The sequence below is a fragment of the Dendrobates tinctorius genome, unplaced genomic scaffold (genome assembly GCF_039654945.1).
Source record: "Dendrobates tinctorius isolate UK_male_01 unplaced genomic scaffold, ASM3965494v1 ptg000138l, whole genome shotgun sequence".
In the NCBI taxonomy this organism is placed as follows: domain Eukaryota; kingdom Metazoa; phylum Chordata; class Amphibia; order Anura; family Dendrobatidae; genus Dendrobates; species Dendrobates tinctorius.
In genome coordinates, this window is record NW_027361806.1 from 2,188,498 (window position 1) to 2,212,612 (window position 24,115).

At 43.6% G+C, this 24,115-nt stretch overlaps 1 protein-coding gene across 1 annotated transcript; it reads right to left on the reverse strand.

Moving 5' to 3' along the window:
- Positions 1-510: 510 nt before the first annotated feature.
- LOC141048619 (cytochrome P450 4B1-like) lies at positions 511-23,477 on the reverse strand. The gene is made up of 12 exons (XM_073544386.1): positions 23,216-23,477; positions 19,159-19,303; positions 16,973-17,017; positions 15,550-15,677; positions 15,307-15,431; positions 14,905-15,056; positions 14,290-14,396; positions 14,010-14,200; positions 12,782-12,915; positions 12,401-12,465; positions 3,831-3,913; positions 511-2,318 (listed from the first exon to the last, which is right to left on the reverse strand). The coding sequence occupies exons 1-12, from the start codon at positions 23,405-23,407 to the stop codon at positions 2,141-2,143; spliced, it is 1,545 nt and encodes a 514-aa protein (XP_073400487.1). The 5' UTR covers positions 23,408-23,477; the 3' UTR covers positions 511-2,140.
- Between the last annotated feature and the right edge of the window lie 638 nt (positions 23,478-24,115).

Here is a 24,115-nt window from a genome sequence, read left to right on the forward strand (position 1 = left end):
GGTGCTGTTTCTGGCAACATGCGGGCTAAGTGCACTGTAAGGGAATAAGGGTCCATAAAATGGATTTATTGTAATATAATCTAGCAGTTTGGAACACCCAGCACAATTCCCTTTGGCCACTAGTTCATAAGCTTGCTGTTCTTCTCTGTGGAGTCTGCACTGCTTTAGTGGCTTCTGCTATCCCTCCTTTCCGTTACACATCCTCAGTAAGTAACTGGCGGAGGATCGCAGGGCACATCCCAATTATATCGTCATCCAGAGCACTCTTCTTGACAGCTGCTGGCTGAATCCCACCTCCTGGATGAAGGGCTGGGCTTGATTAACAGGTTACTTTCTGTTCAAAGCACAGACAGGAAATCTCTCTACTCTGTGCTTTGAAAGGACCATAGCAGTGGAATTTTCTTTATTTCTCATAGGCTTTGCAATGTTTTAATAATCTGTGGCTGGAAAACCCCTTTAAATAATTCAACATTACTAATGTAATTTTCTCCAAAATTCAACACAAAACAATTCATGTGAAGCATTTTATTTTGGCATGGATTGGCAATGTTCACGAACTAGCCTCCAGGTCACCAATATTCTTGAGTTTGTGTTCTGCAACCACCTTCTTTAAATCCCACCAAAACTGTTCTATAAGTACACCTATACTGACTCAAAACGCAAGAAAATTCAAAGAATTAAGCTGTTTTGTAATGGATTCAAGAGTTAAAGATAAATGAATTCTCACACAATGGCTAAATTAAATAATACACAGAAATTATATTGAAAACTATATGCAAGAGAATATGAAAACAGATAGCAAAAGAAGTACAATATATCAAAAGATGTACAGTGGTGCTTTAGTTAGTGAATCCTTCAAAATGTTCCATATTTCTGCATAAATTTGACCTAAAATTACATCAGCTTTTCAAAAATATTACACTTTGACATTTTGAAAATTAAGAAAATGATCCAATATTACATGTCTGTGAGTGGAAAAAGTATGTGAAACTTTAGAGTAGTAGATAATTTGAAGGTGAAATACGAGTTTGGTGTTTTCAATCAATGGGATAACAATCAGGTGTGAGTGGGTAACATGATTTATTTAAAAAACAGAGATCTATCGAAGTCTGATCTTCACAACTTATTTGTAGGTATGTATCATGGCATGGACAAAGAAGATTTTTCAGGACCTTAGAAGAAAAGCTGTTGATCAGTTCATCAAGCTGGAAAATGTTACAAAACCATCTTTAAAAAGTTTTAACTTCACCAATCCACAGTCAGACAGATTGTTGACAAATGGGAGAAATTCAAGGCTTTTATTACCTTTCTCAGGAATAAATAACCAACCAAGATCACTGGAAGAACAATACATAAAAGAGTCTGTAAGGATATAAAGGAACCCAAGGTAACCTTTAAGCAACCAAAGGCCTCTGTCACATTAGTTAATGTTAATGTTCATCATGACTCCTCCATAAGGAGGACACTGAACAACAATATTGTGCATTGTAGGATTGCAAGAAGAAAACCACTGATTTCCAAAAAGAACATTGCTGCCAGCCTGCAGTTTGCTAACAATCCCACGCACAAGCTAGACAGTTACTGGAGCAAATTTTTGTGACCGAATAAGGCAAAACTGAGCTTTTTCGCTTAAATGAGGAACATTATGTTTGGAGAAAGAATATCATTGCACTACAGCATAAAAACGTTATACCATCTATGAAACACTGTGGTCTTAGCATGTTGATTTCGGCCTGTTTTGCCGCAACTGGGTCAAGACAATTGGGACAATGAATTCTGAATTTTAATAGAAAATTCTAAAGGAAAAGGTCAGGACATATGTCTGGGAGTTGAATCTCAAGAGAATATAGGTTATTTAAGATGGACTGCCACCTTAAATTGTGAGTGATACTGCCACCCTGTGCCGTCGTGTTCCAATCATCTGATGGGTCTGATGAGTAGTGGCAGAACATTTACAGTCCATATTATGGAGTTTTCATTTAAGAGCAGTAAAATATGTAATTGTTATTCATGTTGTTGCATTGGGAAATCTGGTCAGTGGATGTTACAGGATTTTATCAGTTTGAATATTGTAGTATGGAGCAATACGATATAAATAGCAAAGACATGACAGATTCACAGAGGTTGCAGTCTTCAGATTTTATGAAGCTTTTTCTATCTTCTTCAGGTTCAAGTGAATGCCGTTCACAGAGCGTAAAACGAGCCGAGGGATCATCTTTGGCTCATTCTTGGGGTCTATACTCAGTTTGAATCTTGGTAACGTCAGCGCGACGGCAACTTTCATTTCATTCATAGCGAAGTTCTGTCCGATACAATTTCTAGGGGGAGAGAATATGAAGGTTTTTCGTCTTATTTAATAAGTTATGTGTAAAAATAATGGAAATAAGAACTTTGGTTTCAGCAAAAGAGAAAAAGTCCCACTGCTAAAATGCCTCTTTTAAAGGAAAAGAGGTAACTACCCTCCAGCTTTAAAAAAGCAGCAATATTAAAATAATTCAGACCAATCATGCACGCGCTTTTGGTATCCCCCTGCCATTTGTTCTTACTTTGTCTCATAACAAAATTAAAATTTATCAAGAACTCAACCATGATCTCTGACTCCTCCATTTTAAGGTCCTGAGTTTGGTTTTAATACAACTGGCTGCTGCAGCAGGAGCCTCTCCCCTCCTCTCTTTCTGAGACTGAATGAGTCAGTGTCAAACCAAGGTGCATCGGAGAGAAAGTTATGGGAATCCATGATTGGAGATGGGCCAGCTGAGACTACTCTGGAGTGCTGGTCTTACTGGAGTGGATGCTCCATGTGTAGAAGTAGAAAAGGAAACATGGAACTCCAATCCCAATGCACAATGCTCACGAAGGGTTCTACCTCTTAAACCATAATACAAATTATTCATCATAGCGACTCTGACCAGAGCGGTCATACTACTGCTCATTGCTCTTCTCTTTTGTATTCCTGATAGCTCATGCAATCTGATGCTCACATTTGTTATGCAATTTGAAAAAGAGAGCTGAGTTATTTTTACCATAAAAAGAAGTGGCCCTGGTAATTTCAAGTAATGGCAGACCACTTTCAGCTTTTAGTTTGTATTGTGACTGTACAAACTGAACTGCCCTGGTTTAAGTGGTTTTCAGTAGAGATTGATTAAGACGGCGTTCCAAGTCCTGCAGCTGTATGATGTGTGTTACATTATTAACAGTGTTAAGAAGCAGTTGCTGCTACCGCTGGTAACCTCTGATTGTAACTGCCAAGCTCTGTGCCTCAACTCTGAAGTGTAATCGCCAAGCTCTGTACCTCAACTCTGACATGTAACTGACAAACTCTAAGCCTCAACCATGATGTGTAACCACTAAGCTCTGTGCCTCAACTTTGGCATGTAACCACCAAGCACTGTGTCTCAACTTAGATTTATAACCATCAAACTCTGTGCCTCAACTTTGATGTGTAACAACCAAGCTCTGTGCCTCAACTCTGATGTGTAACCGCCGTGCTTTGTGCCTCAGCTCTGATGTGTAACTACCGAGCTCTTTGCCTCAACTCTGATGTGTAACCGCCGAGCTTTGTGCCTCCACTTTAATGTGCAACCGCTAAGCTCTGTGCCTCAACTCAGACATTTAACCACTAAGCTCTGTGCCTCAACTATGGCGTTTAATTGCCAAGCTTTGTGCATCAACCTTGATGTTTAACTGCCAAGCTCTGTGACTCAACTCCATCAAGTAATTGCTATGCTCTGTGCCTCATATTGAGTAAATGCCTTAATAATTGTCCAAAAAGTGAGCCATTGCTCCATGTCAAGGTATAGGGTCATTTATACATCTTTGAGATGTCTTACCTTGCTCCAGCTGAGAATGGAACATACGCATGTGAATGTCTATTTGATGAATTCTCAGGTGAAAACCTCAGTGGATCAAAAACCTAAATCATAAAATAGATGTCTCATGAACCAGGTTCTAAAAACAATTGCTTTATACCGAAAGTAATAATAATTAGAGTTGAGCGACTTTTGGTTTTTTAGGGTCGCGTTTCGTTTCGTGAAACCCGACTTTTCCAAAAGTCGGGTCGAGCAAGATCGTCCGATTATAGGGAAAAGTCGGGGTCGTCCCGAAACACGAAACCCAATGTAAGTCAATGGGGAATAAAAGTCGGCAGTGAGGAAACACACCTACAGTGCCCATTTGAATGCCAAAAGCATCAATTCTTCTTACTTAAGCTTGTCAACCTTAATTAACTTCATAATACAAGTTACGCACTGAAAAATGGGGGTTATTTGGCTAAATTTGTGGGGGGGGAGGGCTGGCTGCAGGTTTTCATGTGCCCTGGGCGAAAGAGCGCCCCTTTAACACATACCACAACTCATCATGCTCCGATACGGCAGAGAAATAGCGGTATAGTACAATGAAAAATACCTCACTTTTTACATCTCATGACGAGGCCCATCTATTTCTCCATACAAAATCATTGGTCCCATATAATGTTTGAAACAGTATATGATGAGCTCCACATAATGCTACAGTATATGTTGGTCCCCATGGATGAAGCTCCACTGTCTTATGGGCCCAAATAATGCTCCAAACATAATGGGCCCCATTTCTAATGCTCTAGTGTATAATGGGCCCTGTAAATGCTGCTCCAGTGTCTGATGTCCACCTTTGGAATGTTCCAGTGTATGGTGGGCCCCATCTATCATTCTCCAGAGTATAGTGCTCCCCAAAAATTGCTGTCCCAACATTGAAAACAATCAAATAAGTCTCCTCGCTAGGGAATCCCTGTACTTGTCTGGACAGGTGCTGTAGCTTGCTTAACAGCTCGCCAGCCGTTCTCACGCCCAGTATGGATTGCACGTGATTGCACAAAGGTTAGAAAGGGTACCGTATCCCTGGATAACATGTATGGATAGCGTACACATTCAAAATATATGTCTATACAGCATGAGGCAGGCTCAGACGGTGTTAGGCCCAGTATGGATTGCACGTCATTGCACAAAGGTTAGAAAGGGTACCGTATCCCCGGATAACATGTATGGATAGCGTACACATTCAAAATATATGTCTATACAGCATGAGGCAGGCTCAGACGGTGTTAGGCCCAGTATGGATTGCACGTCATTGCACAAAGGTTAGAAAGGGTACCGTATCCCCGGATAACATGTATGGATAGCGTACACATTCAAAATATATGTCTATACAGCATGAGGCAGGCTAAGACGGTGTTAGGCCCAGTATGGATTGCACGTCATTGCACAAAGGTTAGAAAGGGTACCGTATCCCCGGATAACATGTATGGATAGCGTACACATTCAAAATATATGTCTATACAGCATGAGGCAGGCTCAGACGGTGTTAGGCCCAGTATGGATTGCACGTCATTGCACAAAGGTTAGAAAGGGTACCGTATCCCCGGATAACATGTATGGATAGCGTACACATTCAAAATATATGTCTATACAGCATGAGGCAGGCTCAGACGGTGTTAGGCCCAGTATGGATTGCACGTCATTGCACAAAGGTTAGAAGGGGTACCGTATCCCCGGATAACATGTATGGATAGCGTACACATTCAAAATATATGTCTATACAGCATGAGGCAGGCTCAGACGGTGTTAGGCCCAGTATGGATTGCACGTCATTGCACAAAGGTTAGAAAGGGTACCGTATCCCCGGATAACATGTATGAATAGCGTACACATTCAAAATATATGTCTATACAGCATGAGGCAGGCTCAGACGGTGTTAGGCCCAGTATGGATTGCACGTCATTGCACAAAGGTTAGAAGGGGTACCGTATCCCCGGATAACATGTATGGATAGCGTACACATTCAAAATATATGTCTATACAGCATGAGGCAGGCTCAGACGGTGTTAGGCCCAGTATGGATTGCACGTCATTGCACAAAGGTTAGAAAGGGTACCGTATCCCTGGATAACATGTATGGATAGCGTACACATTCAAAATATATGTCTCAGGAGGCAGGCTCAGACGGTGTCAGGCACAGTATGGATTTGACGGCCCAGATTACACAGCGGAGGAGCAGGGAGAGGTAAAGATTGCAAATGCTGGGGCCCTGGCCAAGCAAGGGGGGCCCAGTCGTGGGCGTCGGTACTGGCACTGGGCCCCTCATAGTACAGCGGTGTGTCTGACGGTGGGTGTGCACCACCACCGTCAGAGACACTTGATTGCACTATGAGGGACCCTGTGCCAGTGCCCGCGCCCAAGAGTCGGCCTACCCACCTGTCCAGGGCAACGGCACTCGCACGGTGTCGTGCGGTAGGTGGTGACCCCGGCCATGGGGGGGGAGGCAGCACAGTTATGGAGTTTTAGAAAGTGGCATATGTTGATGTTGGACATTCAGCTGATGCAAAAGGCGAAATAGGTGAAGTACCAGGAAGAGGTGGACCAAAGCAAGCCATTTTTCTGTCACCCTATGTGTCATCAGGGGAAGGTGGGACAAAATCCTTGGAAACCCATGCGTGGTTCATTTTAATGAAGGTTAGATCATCCACATTTTGGGTTGACAGACGGGTCCTTTTTTCTATCAGGATTGATCCAGCTGCACTGAAGACTCTTTCCGATAGCACACTTGCAGCTGGGCAAGCGAGCTCCTGTAAGGCATATTGTGCCAATTCAGGCCAGGTGTCCAGTTTAGCGGCCCAATAGTCAAAGGGGAATGACCTGTGTGGGAGAACATCGATATGGGAGGAAAAGTAGTTTGTAACCATAGTTGACAACTGCTGTCTCCTGTCACTTTCCATCGATGCAGTATTACCAGTTGTGTGAGCGGTATTTGAAAAATCAGTCCACAACATTGTCATGAAACCCCTGTCTCCAACGCCACTTCTGCTGTGTGCACCACGAACACCTCTGCCAAGCTGCCCCCGGCCCGTACGGCTCTTGTGAGAACCATCACCGCTGCTGTGTGCTGGGAATGCCTCAAGCAACCGATTTACCAGAGTTGCTTGTTTATTAGCCAATATTAGGTCAAGGTTCTCCTGTGGCATGATGTTTTGTAATTTGCCTTTATAGCGTGGATCCAGGATGCTGGCCAACCAGTAGTCGTCATCGTTCATCATTTTGGCAATGCGGGGGTCCCTTTTTAGGATCCGCAAGGCATAATCTGACATGTGGGCCAATGTTCCCGGTGTCAATGATGCACTGCGAGTGCTGGGTGGAGGAGCACTTTCTGGCAAATCCACATCCCTCCAGTCACGCACAAACCCTGTACCAGACCTTGTCACGCCAACATTTTCACTTGCCCCACGAGATGCATCCTCCTCCCCTAAGTAATCATCCCCATCATCCTCCTCCTCCTCCTCCTCTTCTTCCTCCACCTCGTCCAGGAGAGGTCCCTGAGCAGACAATGGCTGAATGTCATCAAGGATTCCCTCCTCCTCTTCCTCCTCATCAACATTGGCTGCAGACGCCTGCTCCTTAAGGTGCGTCAAAGTTTGCATGAGCAGACGCATAAGTGGGATGCTCATGCTTAGGATGGCGTCGTCTGCGCTTACCAGCCGTGTGCATTCCTCAAAACACTGAAGGACTTTACAGAGGTCTTTCAGCTTCGACCACTGCACACCTGTCAACTCCATGTCTGCTCTCAAAGTGCCTGGCCGTGTATCCTCCCACAAATGCATTATGGCCTGCCTCTGCTCGCACAGCCGCTCCACCATGTGCAGGGTGGAGTTCCACCTTGTTGCAATGTCGATAATGAGGCGGTGGTTGGGAAGGTGGAGCAATCGCTGCAGCTTCTGCATACGAACGGAGTGTACAGGCGACTGGCGGATGTGCGTGCGCAGTCTTCGCACCTTCTGGAGCAGGGCTGTTAACTCCGGGTAATTTTTGAGGAAGCACTGCACCACCAGGTTCAAGGTGTGAGCCAAGCAAGGTATGTGGCTGAGTTTTGAAAGGGCTATGGCTGCCACAAAATTACGGCCGTTATCACTAACTACCTTGCCTGCCTCAAGATGTACACTGCCCAGCCATGACTCAGTTTGTCGCTTCAAGTACTCGGCCAGCACCTCGGCGGTGTGTCTGTCGCCCAAACACATCATCTGCAACACAGCCTGCTGACGCTTTCCACTAGCTGCTCGATAGGGGGACACATCGTGTGCAACAGTGGCAGCTGCAGATGGAGTGCTCGTACGACTGCGCTCTGTGGACGAGCTTTCGCTTCTGGAGGAGGAGGAGGAGGGTCGAACGCCTACAGCCAACTGTTTCCTATACCGTGGGCTAGGCAGCACTGTCCCACCACCGATGTCCCCTGTGGACCCTGCATCCACCACATTAACCCAGTGCGCAGTGATGGACACGTAACGGCCCTGGCCATGCCGACTGGACCATGCATCAGTTGTGAGGTGCACCTTTCCGCTCACTGACTGCTTGAGTGCATGGACAATGCGGTCTTTCACATGATGGTGGAGGGCTGGGATGGCTTTGCGAGAGAAGAAGTGGCGACTGGGTAGGTCATAGCGTGGTACTGCATAGGCCATGAGTTCGCGGAAAGCTGTGCTTTCCACCAACCGAAAGGGCATCATCTCAAACGAGATTAGTTTGGCAATGTGGGCGTTCAAACCCAGTGTACGCGGATGAGAGACTGAGTACTTTCTTGACCTACTCATAGTGTCTGGGAGGGTGAGCTGGACTTGAGAGCTGCATATGGTGGAAGTAGCGGTGGACAGGGCGGACTGAGAGAGGGTTGATGATGGTGATGGAGTTGGTGTTCTTTCTGATGGCCTAGAATCAGTCTTTCGTTGATATAACAGTGGGATTCCCTGACTGCTGTGGCCTTGCAACGACACCTCAACATTTGCTGCTGTGCTATCCGGTGGGCTTACAGTGGGGGAAACAATGTAGCGTTGCTGACTACCTTCGTTGTGATCAGTTGCACATGTGGCACTTGAGGTTTGGTGTTGTGTCCACGCTTGCAAGTGCATGCTGGTTAAATGTCTAAGCATGCAACTGGTATTCAAATTTTTCAGATTTTTCCCTCGGCTAAAGGTCTTTGCGCACTTCTTACAGATAACCTTGGCCTGATCATGAGGATTTTGTTCAAAAAAGTGCCACACTGCACTCTTCCTACTTTGGCAGACATTTTGCGGCCTAGCACGCTGTGATCTTTTGACCCTCTGGACAAGCTGTCCAGCAACTCTTTTGATGTTTGGAACCTGTCTTTGGAGTGCTCCGGGCCTGCCAGATAACAGCTGTTGCGATGTCGATGTCTGCTGTGGATGCTCCTCATCTGAGCTATTGGAAGCAGCACCCTCTTCCCCCAATGGATGCCAATCTGGGTCAACAACTGGGTCATCCATCACCTCCTCTTCTATGTCATGTGCACCTTCCTCTGTGTCACCGTGTATGGTGGTATAGTGTGCGGGAAGGGGCACCTGAGTCTCATCAGGGTCAGAATCTGGCTCTGTACACTGTGAGGACAATGTAGTGCTCTGAATGAATGTACCAGCAGAATCATCCATCAGCGGCTGTGCATCAGTGCACTCCATGTCAGATTCATCTTGGCCTGGGTAATTCACCATTTCACTTGATAATCCAGGCATGGTATGTGAAAACAGCTCCATGGAGTAATCAGTAGTATGGCTTGCGTCATCCTTCAATCTTGGTTGGGGTGAAGGACACAAGGAAAGGTGTGGTTCATGAACATGAGCCTCCAATGACGACTCAGTGCTTTTACTTTTTACAACTGAAGAAGAGGAGGCGATAGAGCTGGAGGCTGAGTCAGCAATGTAAGACAAAACTTTTTCCTGATGCTCTGCCTTTAAAAGCGGTTTGCCAACTCCTAGAAAACTAAGCGTTCGAGGCCTTATGTAGCCAGACGATGACGCAGGGTCAGCACCTCCTGCATTCAGTCCTATTTTGCTCTTGCCACTACCATCAGATCCACCACCAACACCATCATTACCAGCTGCCAACCCCCGCCCAATTCCACGGCCTCTTCCACCAGCCTTCCTCATTTTTGGTAGAAATGTAGACAAAATCCAACAAACTATATAGTAATGTAAAACAAGGTACAAGGTGTCTATAGGACAGGGGAGTTTTAGAATTTCTGCACACACTTGTGGACAGTGGACACTTGTGGATTGTGTGAGGCCCACTGATATCTGAGCGCTATGTGACACGCTCGATGGCACAGCTGCCTGTGACCAAAGTGACGAGAGGATAATGGAGATTTTGAATCTCTGCGTACACTTTTGGACACTGGACACTTGTGGATTGTGTGAGGCCCACTGATATCTGAGCGCTATGTGACACGCTCGATGGCACAGCTGCCTGTGACCAAAGTGACGAGAGGATAATGGAGATTTTGAATCTCTGCGTACACTTTTGGACACTGGACACTTGTGGATTGTGTGAGGCCCACTGATATCTGAGCGCTATGTGACACGCTCGATGGCACAGCTGCCTGTGACCAAAGTGACGAGAGGATAATGGAGATTTTGAATCTCTGCATACACTTTTGGACACTGGACACTTGTGGATGGTGTGAGGCCCACTGATATCTGAGCGCTATGTGACACGCTCGATGGCACAGCTGCCTGTGACCAAAGTGACGAGAGGATAATGGAGATTTTGAATCTCTGCGTACACTTTTGGACACTGGACACTTGTGGATGGTGTGAGGCCCACTGATATCTGAGCGCTATGTGACACGCTCGATGGCACAGCTGCCTGTGACCAAAGTGACGAGAGGATAATGGAGATTTTGAATCTCTGCATACACTTTTGGACACTGGACACTTGTGGATGGTGTGAGACCCACTGATATCTGAGCGCTATGTGACACGCTCGATGGCACAGCTGCCTGTGACCAAAGTGACGAGAGGATAATGGAGATTTTGAATCTCTGCGTACACTTTTGGACACTGGACACTTGTGGATAGTGTGAGGCCCACTGATATCTGAGCGCTATGTGACACGCTCGATGGCACAGCTGCCTGTGACCAAAGTGACGAGAGGATAATGGAGATTTTGAATCTCTGCGTACACTTTTGGACACTGGACACTTGTGGATGGTGTGAGGCCCACTGATATCTGAGCGCTATGTGACACGCTCGATGGCACAGCTGCCTGTGACCAAAGTGACGAGAGGATAATGGAGATTTTGAATCTCTGCGTACACTTTTGGACACTGGACACTTGTGGATGGTGTGAGGCCCACTGATATCTGAGCGCTATGTGACACGCTCGATGGCACAGCTGCCTGTGACCAAAGTGACGAGAGGATAATGGAGATTTTGAATCTCTGCGTACACTTTTGGACACTGGACACTTGTGGATGGTGTGAGGCCCACTGATATCTGAGCGCTATGTGACACGCTCGATGGCACAGCTGCCTGTGACCAAAGTGACGAGAGGATAATGGAGATTTTGAATCTCTGCATACACTTTTGGACACTGGACACTTGTGGATGGTGTGAGGCCCACTGATATCTGAGCGCTATGTGACACGCTCGATGGCACAGCTGCCTGTGACCAAAGTGACGAGAGGATAATGGAGATTTTGAATCTCTGCGTACACTTTTGGACACTGGACACTTGTGGATTGTGTGAGGCCCACTGATATCTGAGCGCTATGTGACACGCTCGATGGCACAGCTGCCTGTGACCAAAGTGACGAGAGGATAATGGAGATTTTGAATCTCTGCGTACACTTTTGGACACTGGACACTTGTGGATGGTGTGAGGCCCACTGATATCTGAGCGCTATGTGACACGCTCGATGGCACAGCTGCCTGTGACCAAAGTGACGAGAGGATAAGGGAGATTGGATTGCTTTTAAAAAAGCAGTTTGTGGAGCAGTGGGTAAACAGCAATGCCAGCGTGTCAGGAAGCCTTAAAAGGCAGCCCAACAACCAACACCACTGATACACCACAATATAGCCTCCCCTTGCACTGCACACACAGTGACTTGTGTGTTGTGCAGGCCAAATCGCTAGCAGCAGAAGCAGTTTTTTTGTCTTCTTCCCTGCCTAACGCTCTCCCTACAGAATCAGCAGCAACCTCTCCCTATACTAAGATCGGCAGAAGTAAGATGGCGGTCGGCGTGCACGCCCTTTTATACCCCCTGTGACGCCCACCAAAGCAAGCCAATCACTTGCATGCCCTTCTGAAAGATGGTGGTGACCCGTGCCTATGTCATCACGTTGCCCACAGTGTCCGTGGATTCTGATTGGCTGAAAAAGAGCGCAAAACAAACTTTTGAAACGCGACTTTGGCGCGTAAGTCGCCGACCTCGTGGCCGACGTCATCCTAGGGTCGGGTTTCGTTTCATGAAACCCGACTTTGCCAAAAGTCGGCGACTTTTGAATTTTTTCGACCCGTTTCGCTCAACTCTAATAATAATAATAATAATAATAATACAAAAGTTATACTATCTATCTGTAGCCACCACTTACCTCAGGGTTTTCCCACATACTAGGAGATCTGTTCATGCAAAACATACTCAGAAATACAACGGTGCCTGTCACATCAAAAGATAAAGGAAGAATTCAAAATACATTTCTCGCAGATATTACAATAAAACATCCTAAAGATAAAAGCCATTTCTTCAATTTTAACGACAAACTTGCTATTTTTTTAAATGATCAAATTATGTAAATGCTAAACAAATTGTTCATATACAGTGTATATGTTATAGTTCCTATATGTACATATTATCATAAGATCTGGCAAAATTGGATGCTTGCTGCTGTAGCTTCCATATTGAAGGGCACAGATTCAGTTTTGTTTTGTATTTTTATTATGTTTATATCAGTTTGATTTTTTTTGTGTTTGACCTTTTGGTACACTCCGCCCATCGAAGAATGTGATTGGTTCTTTCAGCTCACGAGCTACTCCTGGTACTGGAGGGTAGAGACGCATACTTTCCTTTATACACATTGTGGTGTATGGCAGCTTACTCAAGTCTTCCCTGGAAACACAAAACAGTAATAAAAAAATTAATATTGGTTAAACGTCCAGTCTAAAAATTATGTAAAAAAAAGGCGACGCCCATGAGGAGCATGAAATCTTTCTACAACTGCTTTTTAAGGAGGTGGTCCAATACTTATAAGGCCCCTTATAAATATCTATCTTTAACCCCTAATGACTTTTGTAATTCCCTACCATTTTCCATATACGGTTAATACCTCTATGTGTTGTTGTTTTTTTTTACTCTACTTCGTTTGAAGTTTCGCTTGAGGGGAGTCTCAAATGGAACATCACAGGAGATATCACTGTAGTCACTTAGCCACAGCTTCTATCACCCAGCCTAGAACAAGACATCACCACTGGTGTCACTCACATTGCTTCCATCACCGCTCCTTGATGACAATTTGTTTGAGGTCAGTGATAGAAGCGGTGTCACTCACCCTGCTTCTAAAACCTATAAAGGGGTCATTGATGCAGGAGTCACTATTGAATATCAGTGGGCACAATTTTATTGTCACATGGAACTGAGCAGGCATTTTTATTGTGCATTGTTAATTGTTATCTTTTGGGGGTACTAATGGAATATTTAATATTATGATACACTTATACTGCCCTAAACAGCACAAAGAGGGTTATTACCCATTTGTGTCCCACATATTAAAAATGCCCACCTTTATTACTTTTTAGGGGCTTTATTAGTTTGCAAGGCACACAAAATAATAATAATAATTTTTGGATAATTTTTATGCTGTAGGGAGCATAAAGTTTTCATTATTACTGGGTTAAGGTAGAAATTATTACTATCAAAGCCACATCATTAGAGGAGGTGCAATGCTGGACATTATTACCTTGTGGAGTTATAATGGGGTCTAAAATCAGCCATAGTAGTTGTAGGAACTACAATCTCTGCAATTGTTTAAAATATTTGTTTGGTTATCGTTTTGGGTCAAATTTTCCTATATTGAATATATTTTCTAAACATACCCCTTGACATATGTATAGTGGCACAGTAGCTCAGCAATCTTCCACAGCACTGCCATGGGGTTGAATTAAAATCTAAAAAACAATACATGGCATTATATATTAGGATCTTACCACTCCACTGTAGTCCGATCTCCCAGGACCTCTCTGATCTCCTCCCGGCATTTCTCCTGGTGCTCTGGGTATTTAGCCAAACAGTATAATGTCCAGGAGACGCCACTGGCCGTTGTATCGTGTCCTTCAAACATAAATGTGTCAACCTCTGCCCTCAAATCTTCATCAGATAGACCCTGACCATTTTCATCCTGATAAATACAGACACACATCTCTTTTACAGGAATGATAGCCTCGCCCTGAGGATATATGGTAACTTCTATATTGAGCATATAAGTACCTTGGCACATAAAAGAATGTCCAGAAAATCCAAATGTCTCTTCTGCTTGATCTTCTCAAGCTCTCTCTCCTGTTTTAGTGATTCTTTCCTCAATTTGATTACTCTTTCTGTAATAACCAGAGAAATCAAATTATTGCTGTCATAATGGACACAGTCCGCCTCTATGGAATATTTGCCAACTCTCATGAAACATCTTGCAGAATCCTGAAATAAGGGGAGACCCGTTGGACTCTAGAACGAGTCTCCTGCGCTTTATCAAACTTGCCTCAAATCCCCCAAAAAACAGCTATTCTGGGAGGTATTTTTTAATCATGGAGGCAGAGAATGGAGAATGTGGAGAGGTGGTGATTGGGCATGGAGGGATGTGGATTTAGAAAGGGCATGGCTTTAGTCAACGGTTGTGAACTCCTAACCGTAACTTGGTATCAAAAATTGGCACGCCACTGTATGCCGACTGGTTTATCATTCTGTATATGTAAAAGACCTCAATGATCATCTCGTCTATTGGATTATGACTGGTGTATAAAAAAATCTAACATTGGAATATAAAATGTACAACCATTAAAAAGGTATACAAAAAAAAAACTTGTGCATAATTTCATGATCTCTTCTGACCTGTGTGTTCATGTGTTGTTTTCACTGCTCTCCGGAAGCGGAATCCATGTGGGCTTATGTAGAAAATAAAGTCATTATGATATGGAAAGATGCGGGCTCTGCGCTCTGTCAGGTAGGAGAGCTCATACACAGCGTTGATATAGTCATTTTCACTGCAATTAAAAAAAGAAAGTAATCAACCATGTTGTACAGAGTGCAGTACCTGACATGGCTTCTGCATTGGAGTGCAGTCCTCTAAAGAAGGTAGTCCTGTGCCGGTTTTTGACAACAACTTGCATATGGACAAGAACCAACTAGGACTGGTAACCATCTCACCAATGACCCCATTGCAGCTACATGCTATGCCTCTCCATGTTTGATAATATGAGTAGTTTTAGAGATAAATTGTTGGAAACGACCAACCTGTTATTCTGGCAGTTGCTCTCGTAACTGAAGGCGCATTTCATGATGGTGTCCAAGGTCATGAGACTGACATAATGGAAAAGCTCCACTGGTTTATTATTTGGGGCCAGTTTCTCCCATTTGTCCTAAGAAAAGTTCACTATTAACTCAAGTCATTGCAATCAGAAAATAGGTCAGCTGTTTTACACCAGAGGGATTTTTGAATGGCTGAGAAGGTTTCTAAACCTGGAAACTTCTCCTTACCAGCATGACATTAACACTGTTGGAAGTCACTTTGACATACGGCTTCAGGACATCATAATGGAATCCCGGTGTTAACAGTTTACGGTGCTGGAACCATTTCTGCCCCGACAGCACCAGCAAACCTTTCCCTGAATTATAGGAAGGCAAAAGGCAGGTAAAAGTAGGGACCTACGGTATATATTGACTACAGAAGGTCTTACTGTTACTGGAGCAAAAAACATGAAGTATGATTGCAAAGACCTAAGTAGATCTGAAGTGTATAGTTAAAAGAGGATCTGTCACTTGCCATAGTTCTCCAGAACCTGGCATTTTTTCTTTGGTTCCTGATCCTCTCCACTCTTGAAATATGGCCACCTTTTCTCTATATTTAAATCTAGCTTTGTTTTAGCAAGGTGGGTTGTGATCATCAACTCTTCTCAGTTTTGGAGTCTTCTTGAAGACCATGCCCAGAAGAGAGGGCTATATCTCAAAAACAAGAGAAAAACTGTTCAGGAGAGCAGAGGCACTTACACCAGGAAAAAAATTACGTACTTATGGCAAGTGACAAATTCTATTTAAAAATATCCAAATATACCATAGACAGACTGCAGAATCGTAACAGTGTGCAATACTCATGCTGTCACAATTTCCAAGTACTCCCCATGCAAGTGGTGTGACACTAGTCAGTTCTTAAGGACAGCTGTGAGGTGGAGAAGTCAAGGAGTCTGAGGTCATAAGCCAGGAGAGTACAATAAACAGAGGGGTGAGGCAAATGAGTAGTCAGGTCACAGTGCAAGGTCAGAATTCCCATAATGTAGCAGATCAAGACAAAGGGGCCCTGGCCCTAATTGGGCAACTGGACTATCACTCACCACACTGACAGCTCAGGATGCCCAAGTCTCAGATTGGATGACTGAGCTGTCAGTCATAATACTGACAGCTCAGCAAGCCCCTGCCACAGAATTGGACAACTCAGCTGCCACTCACCACACTGAGAGGAGGATTCATGTCATGTGGGCAGTCATCTGATTGTATGTATGTGATTTGCATAGTTACAGTCATTTACCAACTAGACTTCTATGCCTTTCTCAATAGAAGAAAATTGAAAGAAGCCGACTGAGTCTAGTGGTCACGAGCTAATCCAATATATGTGGTCAGATGGCCTCCCGCTCTCACAGGGAATACCAGTAAATCATGACAGCGTGTGCATCACCATTTTGCAGTCTATAGTCACATAGAAAAACTGCAGACTTTTCTTATGAGACTATAGTTACATAGTTAATACGGTTGAAAAGTTCAACCGAGAGATGGGAAAGGACCCCCATACACAGAAAACAGCGACCTGATCATCTCTGCACAGTCATTTTTTCCCCCACATTGTGGTATTTTGGAATTTTGGATTTCTGCTTCAATATTATACAGTTTGAAATTTCTTGTTACGTACCGATCCATGGGGTTATGAAGTAATATGCAAAGTTGTCCTTTGGATCTATGAAGAAATTATATATGTATTTAGTACATATAATCACTAAACATGACAAGGCTTACGACTCTAATGGCACTATGGTGTACCTTGAAATACACAGCGCACGCTAGTGAGAAAAAGTCACAAAAAAGTTTATTTGCACTTTCAGAAAAAGCTGTCATGTGAGAGTACACTAAGAATAACACTTTTGTGCTTGTCTCCCTTCTCTTTTCTCTCTATAGACTTTAAGTGGCAGGTGTTATTTTATCATTCATTAAAGACAGACTTGAGCAGTTTTCAAAAGTCAGTGATCAGCGACTGATACATTAGGACATGTATTTTTATAGAAAGATAAAGTTGTGCTCAAAAGTTTACATACCCCGGCAGAATTTTTTGCTTTCTTGGCCTTTTTTCAGAGAATATGAATGATAACACCAAAACTTTATCTCCACTCATGGTTAGTAGTTGGGTGAAGCCATTTATTGTCAAACTACTGTGTTTTCTCTTTTTAAATCATGACAACCCAAAACATAAAAATAACCCTGATCAAAAGTTCACATACTCTGGTGATTTTGGCCTGATAACATGCACAGAAGTTGACACAAATTTGTTTGAATGGCTACTAAAGGTAACATCCTCACCTGTGACCTGTTTGCTTATAATCAGTGTGTGTGTGCATAAAAGCTGAGTGACTTTCTGGGATCCAGACAGACTCTTGCATCTTTCATCCAGCCACTGACATTTCTGGATTGTGAGTCATGGGGAAAGCAAAAGAATTGTCAATGAATCTTTGGGAAAAGGTAGTTGAACTGTATAAAACAGGAAAGAGACACACAAAGATATCCAAGGAATTGATAATGTCAGTCACCAGCATTCAAACTGTGATTAACAAGTGGAAAATCAGGGGCTCTGTAAAAACAAAACCATGGTCAAGTAGACCAACAAAAATGCCGTGCACAACTGCCAGGAAAATTGTTCTGGATGCAAAGAAAAACCCACAAATAACATCAGCTGAAATACAGGACTATCTGAAAACTAGCGGTGTGGCTGTTTCAAGATGCATAATAAGGAGGCACTTGAAGAAAAATGGGCTGCATGGTCGAGTCGCCAGAAGAAAGCCATTACTGCTCAAAATACGACAAAGTATCAGGCCTACAATATGCAAAACAGCACAGAGACCAGCCTCAAAACTTCTGGAAAAAGGTCATTTAGAGTGATGAGACCAAAATTTAATTTTTTGGCCACAACCATAAACGTTACATTTGAAGAGAGGTCATCAAGGCCTATGATTAAAGGGACACCATTCCTACTGTAAAGCATGGAGGTGGATTGTTGATGTTTTGGTGATGTGTAAGCTACAAAGGCACAGGAAACTTGGTCAAAGTTGAAGGAAAGATGAATGCAGCATGTTATCAGCAAATACTAGAGGCAAATTTGCACTCATCAGCCTGGAAGTTGCGTATGGGACGTACTTGGACATTCCAACATGACAATGATCCAAAACACAAGGCCAAGTCGACCTGTCATTGGCTACAACAGAACAAAGTGAATGTTCTGAAGTGGCCATCTCAGTCTCCTGACCTCAATATCATTGAGCCACTCTGGGGAGATCTCAAGCACAGTTCATGCTAGACAGCCTAGGAATTCACAGGAACTGTTGGCTTTTTGCCAAGAAGAGTGGGCAGCTTTATCATCTGAGAAAATAAAGAACCTCATCCACAACTACCACAAAAGACTTCAAGCTGTCATTGATGTTAGAGGGGGCAATACATAGTATTAAGAAATGGGGTATGTGAACTTTTGATCAGGGACATTTGGATGTTGTGAGTTATCGTTATGATTTAAAAAGAGAAAACACAGTAGTCTGACAATAAATGGCTTCAACCAACCACTAACCATGAGTGGAGAATAAGGTTTTGTGTTATAATTCATATTCTCTGAAAAAAGGCCAAGAAAGCAAAAATTCTGCTGGGGTATGTAAACTTTTGAGCACAACTGTATATTGCAAAGTTTTTTTTTATCTTCACTTGTAGTGTTGATTTATGAAAAAAAAAGAAAACATCATAGAAAGTATAATAAACCAATGCAAATAACATACACAAAGTAATATGATAAAATAATGAGTAAAATGCAAATATTCAAAAAAATGAGCATTTCTGCCTCACCTTGCCTGGATAAAATAGCTTTCACGTAGTCTGGATGAAAGACAATGAGGGAGGCAAAAAAATTTCCAAGCCACATGGGAAAAGCACAATCAAATTGTTTTGCATAGCCATTCACAATGTGTAAGTCAGTCCCATCTCTTTTGAACTGTTAAGAAGAAGAAATATTTCAGCTATAACCTTTGATGATCCTATCATTATGAAGAGAAGACAGTCCATCAGGTGCAACCTGTGCAGCCACACAGGGGTCCAGTTTTTTTGCAGTAAAGAATTATAGTTTTGATCTTTGTGACTATAAATGAGACACTTTGAAGGTCAATTTTAATAGTTAAAGTTATACAGGTTGGGAATTCTGTTGGAGCAATAGCAACAGCTGCAGACTTATACAATGGGTTGTGATGAGCAGACAGCACATGGTTCTGTGCTCATGTTCTCTTCATATACTAGCTACATTATCAGCAGGATAAGACCTCTGCAAGCTTGACCTCAGACAAACCTGAAGTAATACTGACACATAGGGCAGAAATAACTTTGGAGTTTGATCACTGTGCTTCTCTCTTTCTTGACTTTCTAAATTATACATAATAAGCAGCTCATTTATGGCATAAATGATAAGAGGTGAATTTCTCCAGTTGTGTGACCTGACCTCCTGTTTCTGTACACACCCAGAACGTGGGTCATTGCATGGTCCTACCAGATATGTCTACATAGCTGACAAATGTGGTATGGAGACAGCCATCTTACACTGGCCAACCCTAAAATTCCACCTTTATAATCCGGGCTTCAAAGAAAAAACTCAAGGGACATTCCTGGATTTTGCAATACGTAGTCACAGATAGCTTCGTGGCTGTAGCAATGTCCAGTTTTCAAGAAAATCACCAATGTGTTCCTCTATGCATGGATCCTCTTCCCCGCAAGACTCCTTGGCACAAGACTGCTTCTACAACCAGTGATTTGGGAATGTTTTGGAAAAATGCCAGAAAAATGCACTGACTTTTTTCAAGAGTTCAGGAGTCTTCCTTTTTTTCTGGGAAACTTTGCAAGTCTACCTTAGTATAGCAGCCTGTTAGGGAATGAGAACCATCACAATGTTAGGGTCACATGGGCTAAGGTCTGTTCTAGTGACTCAAACATCAGTGAAGTTAGTTCCTCAGAGTGTGTGTTACTATCATTTTCAGACATTTCCCTTTGGTGGCCCCATGTTATTAGTGCACTTACACTTCAGGGACCAACATCTTGGTCAATGAAGGAATGACTCCAGTGTATAAAAATAAACTTTAGTTTACAGGAGAAACTGATGAACAATATATACTGAAGAGAGCATTTACCTGACTTAGCTTATGCCATTAATAGAGGTTGAGGCATTGCGGCTACCTGTGGCTGTACAGTACCTATGCGGTTTGGTGTCTTTACTGTCTATTTCAAGTTATCTTTCCTTCTATGTTCACACATTTTCAGCACAGTATCTGTGCCCTGACCTGGAAAGCCAAGCCTTTCCATGACCAGCTTACACTTTGCCACCGTCACTATCTTCTCCCTTGCCATTTTAGGGCCCCCAGTTCCCACAAACCCGCCAATGTGCCGCCTTGGACTCCTAACTCTTTACATCACTGAAGTTGTGCTCTCTTTCCTCTCTGCTCCACTTCTTTGGGCATCAAAGTTCCTGCCAAATCTGTGATCCAAACTGCTACTTTTAAACTTTAGTTACTTACTACCCCTGTTCTCCTTCTTGACGCACACGCACTCTAGCCTAAGGCTATGTGCACACGATGCGGATTTTGCTGCGGATCCGCAGTGGATTTGCCTCTGCGGATCTGCTGCAGATCTGCAGGCATTGTACAGTACAAAGCAATTCAATGGGTTTTCATAACCACAGTGCACATGCTGTGGATTTTTCTGCTCGGATTTGCTGTGGTTTTAATTCCGCAGCATGTCAATTCTTTCTGCGGATTCCGCAGCGGTTTGACATCTGTTCCATTGTCCAGGTGTCAAACCGCAGAGGAAAACCGCAGGCAAATCCGCAGGTAAACCGCAGGTCACTTTACCTGCGATTTTACCTGCAAATCCGAACGGAAAAATCTGCAGATGAATCCACACTGTGTGCACTCACCCTAAGGCTGGAGTCACACTAACCTGCGCAAAATACGGTCAGTATTTTAGATGCGTAATACGGATGACAGACCCCTAAATAGTGATCCGTATGTCATCCGTAATCAAGGTGTGGTCGCGTATTTTGCGCATGTCAGCATCCGTATGCAATCCGTATGGCATCCGTATGCAGAGATTTTCTCGCAGGCTTGCAAAATGGACATATAATGGAGCCCTATGACAGGGTTTCTAAAAGACACCGGGTGCGTATTTCTCGCAAGTCACATGTGTGGTCCGTGTGTAATCCGTATTTTTTGCGCACCCATAGACTTGCATTGGCGTACTAAGGGCGTAGTACGCTGACAATCGCAGCATGCTGCGAGTGGCACGGAGCGGAGGATACTGAGGAGAAATATACGCCTGGTGCGAGTGACCCCATAGAAAATCATTGGTCCGTGTCTAATGCGTGCTTTTTGCGCCTCTCACTCTCCCGTATTCCTCGCCAGTGTGACTCCGGCCTAAGAGCGCCACTCCACTCCATCTCTCATCCTAAGAACCTTGAACTCTTTAGCAATTGCCTTTTTGTTACATAAAAAGCTCCATACTGCAGGGCCTGCCAACCTGTGTCTGTGTCAGCAAGTGCTGCTTTCTTTCACCTCGAGAACATCGCATTTATTGGGCAGCACGGTGGCTCAGTGGATAGCACTGCAGCCTTGGAGTCCTGGGTTCGAATCCCACCAAGGACAACATCTGCAAGGAGTTTGTATGTTCTCCCCATGTTTGCGTGGGTTTCCTCCCACATTCCAAAGACATACAGATAGGGAATTTAGATTGTGAGCCCCACTCGGGACAGTGATGATAATGTGTGCAAACTGTAAAGCGCTGTGGAATATGTTAGTGCTATACTGTATAAAAATGAATATTATTATTTATAGTGATCACAGCACAACTGGAACAACTGAATGTCACAACATGTACAACAGATATAACAGACACTGCAATATCATATAACTAAACCAAAGAAAAGACAATGTGTGCATATACCCTAATGAAAATAAATACCGTAAGTAAAAGCAAGTGCATTAAATAATTAACATATGGTACTTAGTAAACACTGCTTTTTTATAAAAAAAAAAGCATAAATCTGTCCCACCGCGGCAAGGTGTACCCCATTGGGACAGTAACTACACTCTCTAATGTTAAAACCTACTTAGTGTGAATAGTGGCAGAGAGTCACTGAGTCCCAACCGGACTCCCAGCTTTGGAGGGACTATATATGAACTGCCCAGCTCAGTGAAAAGGGGGCCACACCCTATTTGTACTCAATACAAAAAAGCGACAGTTTTCTGTTTTCCTTCAGAGAGGTCCGGCGCCTGCGCACTACAGTATTCTGCTCTGCCCTCAACATTGCAGAGCAGTGCGCCTGCGCAGTAGCCATGACAGGCAGCAAAGAAGAGGACGTCACCGTTAGAAGATGGGAGGTGCCGGTCCGCAACACCCATCGGACAAAGACCAGACCGCCCCCTGGTGAGTATAATCTAACTCATTTTTCTTATCTTTCAGGTTACATCGGGGGGCTTATCTACAGCATTACAGAATGCTGTAGATAAGCCCCTGATGGCAGTGCTGGCAGCTGATACTCGAAAAATGGGGTGACAGATTCCCTGATAAGGATGATTGATGGATCCATACACAAATTTCCCCTTTTCATATGTAAAGTGCCATGGAATAAATGGCGCTATATAAATGCATATTGGTGTCTTCATTGTGGGAAAGGAGGTAATTGATATAAAGTGGCCAAGTTTTCTTAAGAGGTTGGTGGATCACACTCCTTGCAGTCTTGAGTACACTAAATAAAATTGCTAATACCTCTTAAACCCTATGGCATATTCTATCTATCTATCTATCTATCTATCTATCTATCTAAAAAAACAACAACAAAACAATGGAATACTAAAGTAACGGCACTTACCACATGGGCATTACCATACAGCCAGTGACGTTTAGGACCCGGGAAAGCACTGAATGCTCTCTCCAGCTTCTTCTGTCTGAGGAAGAGACTGGAGACCTTGTAGACCAGGTACAGGACACACAGGTAGGCTGCCCAGTGCAGGAGCTCGGCGAGGCTCAGGGAGGAGAGTCCTGGCAGCGTGGAAGAAGCCATGTCTGGATTTTTCTCTGTGTTTTATGTAGAGGGACTTTATATATTAGTGTCAGGAGGAGCTACAGTCTGAGAAATCCAAAGGGCAATGAATAGAGGAGGTGACTAATGCTGGAGGAAGGTGTGTGCATTGGCTCATACACACAGACACGCCAGTGATCAGAAAACTGGATTGTGCAGAGGAAGAAAACAGTGAAATTATAATCCACAGTCCTAGTGTCATGTCCCATAATTGTAATGATCTGGTTGATAAAATTGTTCTACTGCTAAATTGGTTCAGAGACGGAAACAGTTGACCTTAACTAATGTTGTGGTGCTGAAAACGAATATGAAGCTTACATTTGCTGCTTGGCTCTAATTTTCAAGATCCAGAGGAGGTTGTAGTTACTTATAACACCTTTCATGCAGGCTTATAGAAAAATTGCGTCTTTATTATTTCATCCTGCATGGTTAGTAGCTCATCTATTACAATATCTAGTCTATTGAGCCTTCAGCGTTCTATCATCTTAGGGCGATCAATCAAAAAACGCCAACTCCCAAACCTACAGTGATAAAGAAAGCCTACAACCTGTATTTTGGCTGCAGAATAGGAGATTAGGACAAGAGTTGGGCTCCACACATATGTTGCAATAGATGTGCATCACATCTTACCCAGTGGTTGCATGGGAAGAGGCAATATATGGTCAATGATCTGAAGAGAGCCAACCGATC